At 46.4% G+C, this 10,294-nt stretch overlaps 1 protein-coding gene across 1 annotated transcript; it reads right to left on the minus strand.

Moving 5' to 3' along the window:
• Positions 1–1,221: 1,221 nt before the first annotated feature.
• On the minus strand, positions 1,222–9,349 carry LOC119403348 (uncharacterized). Its single transcript, XM_037670290.1, has 3 exons — positions 9,183–9,349; positions 4,976–5,137; positions 1,222–1,489 (listed from the first exon to the last, which is right to left on the minus strand). Exons 1-3 carry the CDS (start codon positions 9,347–9,349, stop codon positions 1,222–1,224), a joined length of 597 nt encoding a protein of 198 aa, XP_037526218.1.
• Positions 9,350–10,294: the final 945 nt, after the last annotated feature.

Below are 10,294 nucleotides of genomic sequence, written 5' to 3' on the forward strand. Positions count from 1 at the left end.
GTAACAGAATGACAACCTAATTTGAGTTATCAAAACTTGTCTAAAAAGTGCAATTCGTTGCGATATAAGTTCAAGGAAGGCACACTAACACATTGGGCACCCTTCTTATTTATGCAAAAAGCCTCCAACAATTCTCTGGCCACCTGGTTTCGACTTTTTCTCGCTAGTCGTGCTGGTGCTTCAGTAGCTGGGCTGTGGCACAGTATCGAGCAACTAAAGGCCTTTAGGGTGGCTTCGAAAGTATCTCGCTAAACATCATCTTCAAAAAGCGCGCACACACGAAGACATAGGAAAGAACTGGCGACACGAGCGCTTATATCATCTGATTTTTTTAGTAAACACAACAACATATACACCGAAAGGAAAGGAACCACGTGATACAATGTATGTATATGGAAGAAACATCTTGAAATGAGGTATGCATAATAAGAGCAAGACCGGCATATTTCACGTCAAACCTAAGTGCCATCCAGAAACCTAGTCTTCCTTTCTAAGAGGTTAATTGACATCTGAGTGATGTCAATTTCTTAGCCTCAGTTTGGGTCTTTAAGTCCAGGTTTGCTTCGGTGTCTTAAACCCAAACAATTCACGTTTCCTCTTCCAGTTTTCATCAGTCCCGGTGACCTAAAGAACCAAAAGAAATCATTTCAAATACTCCTCTCCCGTGGGTGAAAACTTTGTCGCACTGGCGATAAATGACGCGTGTCAGCACATGTAGAAATTCAAACAAACGATTACAAGAAGTACAGAGATGTGACATACCATATGAAAGCACTGCACTATGCTCAGTGTTATGAAATACGAGCTTGCATCAGGCGCCGAAATGGTAGTCTTTATTTACTATGATAGCGATTTGATTTTTTTTTTCATTGCTGGGAACGCATGCTTTATAGTACGTATACGAGACCTACCTATAAATCACTGCTACGACCATTATGGGGAAAGCCAGGACCATTGTAAAAGTTAGATGAGTGCAAGAAAGGTGCAGCGATTACTGTACCTTGCCGCACTGTTCAGTGTGAGAAACTTGGGTGGATGCCTGGGACCCATTTGTTGCTGACAGGAGGACGATGAGATTTCCTTGGCATCCTGGTTCTGTTTGGCAGGCCTGTAGGGTTTTTAAAAAATGAGCGCAGGCCGCAATAAAAGTAATGCAACGATCTATTTGCCATTCCGAGTGAAATCACGGCTAAAAATGAACACGGATTCCACATCTGAAAATCACACGCTTACAGCATCAGCCTGTGTAGCTGAAAAAGCCGGTCGTATTGTTTCACAGAGTGCTGCCGAAGGTTGAGGGTCGTCATTTCTGATTGTAGCGAGAGGCAGCCCTAGTATTTCCGCATCGTTTGAAAGAGTGCCGTGGAAGCTCAGGCAAACAGGGGTATCTTGATCTTGCATTGCTGGGTCAACTTGAATACTCTGGGGAACCGCCTGCTCCACGGAATTTTGCGCTGAACAAGCTGCCGTCCAAGCATGCAGTTTGCACCTGTAAAAAACAAGGATGTGCCAGTGATTACATCAAGCCATGCACTACAAGGTTCATATGATATCTGTTCTTTAAAAATTATGGTAATCAACTTTTACCATGTATAGCATGCAGACAATATTATAGCATATAGACCATGCAGACAAGAAAAGCGGCCGGGGGGAGGTTCGTGGTTACGTGCAAAGCAAGCATTTTATCCTCGAGAAAATACCCGGCTACGCGTTTACAAGAAGCTGCTTTTATGTCTTGTTTTTCTTCGGCACTGTGGAAAAAAGTTACACCATCTACCGCTAAATGGTACCATGAAGCGATGCGAAGCCGGAGCACTTGCACGATCGCGTTCCGTTGGCTTTCGTTGAGCATGCTACCAACCTCGCGTCGTGGAACGCGAAGAGGAACGCTACGCGCGTCCTGTCTTCCCTCTAGCCTTGCCGTTAATTCTCACAGGGCGAGCGGGGAACGCGGTCGTCAGGCGTGCGACGGGGGGGGGGGGGGGGGGAGCGTAGGAGAGAAGACAGAGGGGGAGCGGACGCGCATGCGCTGGCGCTCATCGCGGCGTTGCGCAGGAGAGGGGCGATGCGAAGCAGCGTTTCGGCATGTCGAGCCCGCGTTTCAGAGTGGGAGTGAAGAAGGGTAGAGGGGGAGAAGAGAGGGGAAGTGAGAGGAGGTATGTGGAGAAGGTTTGCGCATGCGCAGTAAGGGTGGTCCCGCTGCACACCACCACCGGTTTGAGCTCCGCTAAAAGATTCTTCGCATCTAAAAATTGTGGTACGACATCCACTTAGAGAAGGTACATGAAGTCTACAGATAATTACACCCTTAAGAGTGTCCCGTAATCCCTAGGTAAGGCCCAAGGAGGTTAAAATAAAATTTGCTGGAGTGGAGGAGGCGCCCCTCAGCTGAAGCCACGCACCGCCATATTGCCATAGGCAGAAGGCGCGCCTTCCGCGACGCATTCTGCAGCGGCCGCATAGATGTCCCAGGTGTTCTCTGGCGTGGTGGCGTCCGGACGTTGTTGGGTACATCGTGCGTTGCGTACGGCTATATAAATCGAGCGAAAAGGTACTCTGGGATGAAGTTTCAGTTGTAAGCAGAACATTTCGAGCTTGATCAAAACTTCTCTATATGCCGGAACATATGTTGACAGCTCGCAATCTGTCTCTAATATCACAATGACGGTCATTTTTTTTCCTAGCCGGTTTCTTAAGGAGCACAATGTTCTAAGCACGTCGGGGCTGGCTGTTTGACGGGAAGTCTAGAAGACAAAAGACGGCGATCACATGTGCTAGAGGCACTTCTCGCCCAATTGTTTCGACCGGACTAACCTGCGACCCGGGAGTTGTCCGACTGTGCTTGACGCATCTGTGAAACACTTGCCTACCTTAGTGACACACATTTTTGTGCTTGTTGATACCACTGGTGCGGAGCGCAAATAGGAAAAGGACGCACCGTTTGCTATTCGTTGAAATTATATAAATAGGCGACTCCCTAGATTTCGTTATCGGTTGCCCTGTGGTGTTATGGTAGCTCACAACTACGCGGTTAAGTAACGTCATTTGGGCAGTACACAAGGACCTGTTTTTTCTTACATTCGTGCCTTTTCTTTTGTTATTTATATTTGCTTTATGCAGTGCGGCGAGTAAAACCAGTACGTCTAAACTGTGCAATGCTCGTTCCAGCTGCAAATAAAGCGACCTAACCGAGGCCCCGGGGTACTCCGGCCGTTATATGTGTTCAAACTGAAAAAAGTTGAAGATGTGACAGTTGCATCACCTACACGGCAGCATTACGAAGAAACGATTCATGTTTCCTAAGGGAAGATAAACAGTTCAAGATGAAAATTTTGCAGCAGAAAAATTGCAGGCTGATCAAAGAGAGCGAGGTTCCATGCTCAAGCGATAATAAACGAGATCAAAGACCAAAAGCTCATGTCTGAGTAGGACAGGGGGGTGTTCACTGCGATCTTCCCCCATACATACAGCAACCCCTTCACAGGGCACGTAAAGACCAGAAAGGCACATATCCATCCGAGCTGCGGGCGTTTGCGTTAACGCTGCATTTCTTTTCCCCATCAGCTTATGAGTATGTACATTCGAAGTTTAATCGAGCACTGTAGCAGGGCGCACTTACGAGAACGGTACACAGAATGCCATCAAAGGAAATGCTGCCTTCACAGATGAGTCAATGTCTCGAAAAAGCTAGCCCAATGCAGCACAAAAACTCTACTGTACTTTGATTGTTGATGCCAAATAAGGAAACATGTTGTGATTCTGGGCGACTAAGTGGTTAGATATGAGGACTTTAGGACTGCAATGCATGATGACAGACTGCTCGTTGGCTTAAACTTATGACATAGGATGCCACTTGGGCGTTTTTAATTGATTCATTGACAGGATAACAGAGAGCCTATCCAACGAAATAGTATCGGAAAGCTATCTAATGAAACAGTGTCGACTGCAAGCTGAATGCCCATATTTGAAAAACGTCCATGCAAACTCAAAACTATTGGTTTTAGAGGTTATGAGCTTGTCTTGAGAACATAAATGGCTTTCAAGCCTTGAGGAGCATATCCTTCTCAATGAGCATATCCTTGAGTGTGGAGCTTTGGACACCCACATTTATATACCGCTCAAAGAAAGTGGCCGAACTACACATATGCGTAAGACTCCGTCACATGACGAATAAAATAAACAGCAAAATGAGTGCCGAGAAGTGAGGTGTGCTCTTACGAGGATGATTATTTTTAAAAACCAATGATACAGACCCTTCATCGGTGTGCTTGCAAGGAAAATGCCAAAAGAATCAGAATAAAACTGACTGCATTCTTATCGGCCATTTGACTTCTTATTCTTGAAAACTTCTCCCTTAATGCTCGCCATAACCGTTAAAACCACGGCGGAGAGACGCGATCAGCGCGGCGGACGCGCTTTGGCTCCCGTTTCTTGCCTATGGCGAGATGGCCGCCGCGGCTTCACTGCGGCCCATTGGTAAGTATAGGCGGCCTCCACTCCAGCAAGTTTTATTTAAACCTCCTTGGTAAGGCCGTTGCCTTCACGAAACAAAACAATCATTAGACACGAAAGCGAACTCTAACCATGGAGGATGAGAAAAGGCGTCGTTAGAAAAGCGTGGTAGTTACTGTGGTCATGTAGTGTGTACAGACACATTCTGTGAAAGAATCCGGCAGTGACACCCTGCGTACGAATATTTATTGCGGACACATTTTTCTTGGTCTGTTGCTGGAATCACTTTTACTTGAATAAAAAGTGTGCAAAGAAGAGCAATTCGTTTGTTCCCACTAGGGATTCGATCTTAGCCTTAAAACGCGAAGTTGTTAAACTGTTTGTTGTGATAAACTGCCGTATATCATTGATTTACTTAGCTATACGGAGAGGGCGACGGAACCAATTCTCGCTGAGCGTGGAAGCAGAAATGATCACTCTTTGCATAATACTTTTAAACGTCCTCACTGCAAGGTCACCATACCTGTGTGTCGCTTCTGCGTCAGGTGGCCGCTTGTTGTACACCGCCGGAAAAATCGTCGGCAGGTACGACGGATGCTTACTAGAGTCATTTTTGCAGTTACCCACAAAGTGTCTGCTGCAAATCAGCGCCGAATCTGCTGGGTACCACGCGCTTCCATCGGCACTGCGCAAATATACACGAAATATATCAACACACAGCACAAATATGACATGCGTACACTACTTTCAAGAGACACTAAAGTAATCAAACAATAGATAAGTTTCGACTGATAAATTATACTTTGAAAACTCTAGCGTCGTTATTTTCATTATCATAGATATTTTTTACTAATAAGAAAACCCATGCAAAAAGTTTCTTTTAAATTTCCCGCTGAAATTACCGATGGTGACGTCACGAATTTCAAAGGGTTTCTTGAACGAAAACCAGCACATAATGAAGCCAAGGAAGGTCTATGGGTCGTTCAGTGTACTGTTTTAAGTGTATTGTATCAATTGTGATATATATATATATGAAGAAAGTAATGTGGACGAAAAGACAGCTTGACGCCGGCATGAACCGAACCAGCAACCTTCAAATTACGCGCCCGATGCTCTTACGAATTGAGCTACAGCGGCGGTCGTCGCCCCGTCCACTTATCGGGTATTTATGTGCACGCAAACCCGGGAGTATCACTCAGCACCACTTGTATAGCCATGACTGCGTGTGGAACGCTGTTTCTTTTTGCCAGGTGGCGTCGTAGCACGTGAACCTTTAACGAGCGGACAGCTGGCCAATAAGCCCTCGCGTACTGCCTGAATGCATCAAGTTTGCCCAAACGAGACCCTCGCTATGAATGAATGAAGGAAGGGAATTTTCAGGGCTCGTTTCTTTCTTCGACACAACCCCAGTGGAAACCAGCAGAAAATGAAGCCAAGAAAGATATAGGGGTCGTTAATTCTACTCTTTCAAGTTTGTTGTACTAAATGTGATATACAGCTGAAGAAAGTAAAGTGAACGAAAAGGCAAGAAGAAATAGTAGAGAAGAAAAGGCAGTAAGGTTAACCAGTTTAGGAAAACCGGTTTGCTACCCTACACATGGGAACAGGGCGGGGAGATTTAAAGATGGAGACGAAAGAGAGAGAGAAAGATAGCACATGACACAGCACACACACACTCAGCCACAGCCGATCACTCTTGCGTGGTACGCGACATTACTGTCACAGCCGCTAGTCCAAGTCCGTTTGTGTTAAAAACGTCAGCAGTGCTTTCGTCGCCTTCAAGTGCGATGTCTTCTGTTGACGACATGCAAGAATAGTTTCAATAGACATTTGTCTACTGTCAAGGTGTAGAACGGATGCCAGTGACTGTCTCTGAACATTATATACCGGACAGTCGCACATGATGTAGTGTAGCGTCTCATCTCAATGACAGGCAACGTAAAGAGCGTTGTCGGCCATTCCAATGCGAAATGAATAGGATTTCGTAAATGCAATCCCTAGCCATAAGCGATAAAGCAATGTCGCCTCTCTTCGGCGGACTCCAGTTGACACAGAGAGATGCATCAAAGACGACAGGTGGCGTTGACGATTGCTTTCGAAGGTTGCTTTCGGAGACAAAAACCGCAGGTTGCAGGTTCGGTGCCTGCTGGCGGCAAGTTGTCTTTTCCTCCACTTTATTTTCTTGCCGCCTATATAAGAATTACTACAGTGCACATAAAAAATTGACCGCTTATCTGCGTGCTTCGCTGCAAATGTCGTCGAAAGTCGATAGAGGATACGCTGCGTAAGATATGGACGCCATCTGGCAAAACGTCGGGAAACGTGAGTTTGTGAAGAGGGCACGGAGGAAGAAAAGTTCTTTCCTTCCTCCGTGGCAGAGGGCGTTCGTCGGCGTGCATAGCGTGTCATTTTCAGCGCAGCCGCATTTTCAGCGCAGCTTAAAGGGGTACTGACACGAATATCTTCAGTTGTCATTTTTTTGCGTCAAAAGGTCAAGCCCTCAAGAGCCTAGAAAAGGTAGTGCTAAGCGCGAGTGCGCCCTGAAAACGTAATTACAGTATGTTTTCAAAAGTTAGTTTGGGTTCCTACTGTACCTTGACGTCACAACACGGTATGAGCTTCTCGTCACGTGGTCGCACAATATATAGTGACGTTTCAATGGCCGCTCCACACCGTGGCTCCGTTGGTCACCGTTGGTGACTGTGGTTGGTGACGCACAAGCGGCCATTTTGGAAGTTTTGATGACGCACAAGCGGCCATCTTGGAAGTTTTGGTACCTAACATCATCACAACTAGCCAGACTGCTGCATGAAGTCACCAGAATTTGTACTGTAGCCTGACGTCAAGCTAGTGTCGATGTCAGTGGGTGCGCCGTAGAAAAATTGACTTTAATATCAAATTAAAATATCTTATCAGCATTTGCTGAGCTTCACATTTGCTCAGAGCCGTCTCTGCATACAGGAGATTTGTATGGCAGAGTAAACTCGCCTTCGAAAAAAGGTGCCAGTACTCCTTTGAGAAACTAGGGTATTTAGAATTACGTATCTATGTATTTACTAGTAAAGGAACACACCACCTCATACTTACGTAGTGATGTTGCGCCTCAGATATGCGTAATGTTTGCTTTTTGATCAACAATGTACACAAGTATGAACCTATCCACCAGTTCAAGATGGCTTTCGGCAAGTGGTTCAACTTTGGCCGCGCGGCTGAATCAGGTGACAGACAGACAAAGGGAAAAACAGACAGAAAGACCATAATTTCTGCGTTAAATACCCCAAGAAAAACTATCGTCTTTAAAACAGTAGAATCCACGTCCCCCGTGCCTTCGTTGGTTTCATTATCTGCTCGTTTTCATTAAGGTTGTGTCAAACAAAGAAACGAGCACTGAAAAAGCCCGTCCTTAATTCAAAGGGTTTCTTCGTTATTTTTTCCTTGTTGGCTCAATAAAGATCCCCGAAACTTCGTATGTTAAGTCGCTGGCTACCTCAAAAGACAATGTATTTCGTTTTTACCGATTGGGAACTACGTAGGCCCTAGTAGACGCCGACAAAATATGTGACGTCACGGCGACTGGTGCGGGAACTTCAAGGTGGCGTCGCCACCTGCATTTTCTTTTTTGTGCGTTTGCTCGCTTAAAGAACGTCTTCTCGCAGAAAGCGTAGTCCTTTTGGTATCGTGAAATAGGAATTTACTAACACGAGAAAAGCGTTTTTGGCGGTGGTGGTGGTTGTGGTGGTGGTTGTGATGTGAGCCTGGCCTGCATGGCCGGCATTTCTTTTGGCCAAGCTGCCACACTTCTAAATTTAATGGCATTTGACCTGATGATGTCAATAACTGTTTCTTTTGAAATGAGCAATTTTATGACAATAATAAAATATAAAGACATACTTCAACAACTCTACTCTGCGTTCACGAATAGTGAAATGTCGAAGTAAGCACATTGCCACGTGGTCGTGACGTCGACGAAGACAACAGCCGGTGTGTTCAAGATGAAACTCCTTATTTGGCTAAACTTGTGGCCGGGAAATGAAAACTCAAACTACAGCAATACACGCTGTACACTTGTAGCGGCGAATTGGGCGTCGGCCGTCGATAAAACTGCTCATGGCTGGGACGCGCCGTCTTTTGCACATCACGCATCGAACTTTCCACTCTTATCACTGGTGGTCGCGCAAGCTCTGGAATAATCTAGACTCTTCGCATCATGTACGTAATCTTAACAGAATGATCTACTACAATCTGGAGCGTTCCCAGACATTCTGGTGCGGCTTGCGCAAGGCAGTAGTAACACGTGTAAGGGGGCGGTAACGCAAAACATAGAAAGAAATGAGCGCGTCTGGCAATATTATGGTGCTGTTAGCTTGAGTTTGTTCCTGTCTTTTAGAATATTGCAACCGACCACAGCAGAAAACGTTTTTCTCTTGAGTGAACCTTTAACTATTACGTCCATTACAGTATAAAAGAAAACGGCAGTAGCGTGAATGTATCAACTCGTAACTTTATTAACAGTGGACAAAATGCGGAAGTTGCAGACATTATGCTAATTTCTGAGGGCAATGCCGGTGCGACCAAGACGCGAACGTGCATCTCCCAGTAACTCGATTGCTCAGTGCAGTAGTGACGCAGGAATCAACAACGATTATGTTTGATGCATCGTTCATATACTGATTCTCTTTACACGCGTGATCTCAGACAACTGCTAATGCATGCAACAGGAGTTCACTTACTTTCTTCGACGCACTGCAGTAATCCACGCCTGCCGCCTGTCTCTTTCGTGCCATCTTTTCGGGAATCGATAGAATTTCACTGTCGGAATCAAGCCCTTCGTGTTCACAGTGCTGTTATGGCAGTCAACAACGCAGCAGTAACTACCAGTCTTCCGCAGAGGCGCCATCGCAAACAAGACACGTTTCACGAGCAACGCAAGCTTCGCCAGCTGCACATGGAAAACAAAAAGCCGTTGCGTGCAACGAGAGCGCGGTCGGGAAGCGCGGAGTGCGAACCGGTCGCGCCTCTACACATCGATTCAGCTCGCTTTCTCCACTAGGGGAGTGGCAAGCGCTGGCGTCGGTGGAGAAACGTGAGCCGGCGTGCCAGCGCTGGTGTGGCGGCGCTGCCGCTGAACGTGGCGAAAGAACTCGTAACGCAAGTGTACGCCTCTCCCCTCTCCCCTTCACGCCGACTTGAGTTCCCGTTGCTTTGCACGCACGCTGCACGCGCTCTGCACGTGTATTCGCGGGTTTCATGCTGCGCGATGCGTTTCAAAGGGGTACTGACACAAAAATTTTGGCGAAGCGTTTTTTTTTTTTTTTTTTTTTTTGCTGCTGCATTGTGTTGCTGGAGGCCTGCTAGTCATAACACGGCACATCGTTTGCTGCAGCGCGCGACAGATAATTAATCACAGGCTCCTCATCACCGACCAGAGTCAGTTTCGGTTTCAAAAACGACAAACATCCGGGTGCAGCGCTCGATCACTACAGCACACGCAACTGTGACGCATTTCCGCACGGTTCGTGAGCAGCCGCCGAAGTAGGCTGCTGGAGCGAACGCGGCAAAAAAAAAATGGCGGCTATGACGTCATCATAACTTGTTGCAGCGTGGTCACGTGAGGGAAGTAGGGGGTCACCGAGGGTTACCTTTGAGGGTGTAGAGCGAGGGTGTCGATCGCTCACACAAACTTCAAAATTCATTTACAATACCCTACCTTCCAAGCTATATTCGCTTTTGATATTTTGGATATGATATACGAATGTTCACGGGAATCGATCCCGCAGGCTATCTCGGCCGCGAAATTTTGTGTCAGTACCCCTTTGAGATCCGCGTGACTGAGCGCTCTTTT

This window comes from Rhipicephalus sanguineus, chromosome 8 (assembly GCF_013339695.2).
Source record: "Rhipicephalus sanguineus isolate Rsan-2018 chromosome 8, BIME_Rsan_1.4, whole genome shotgun sequence".
In the NCBI taxonomy this organism is placed as follows: Eukaryota; Metazoa; Arthropoda; class Arachnida; order Ixodida; family Ixodidae; genus Rhipicephalus; species Rhipicephalus sanguineus.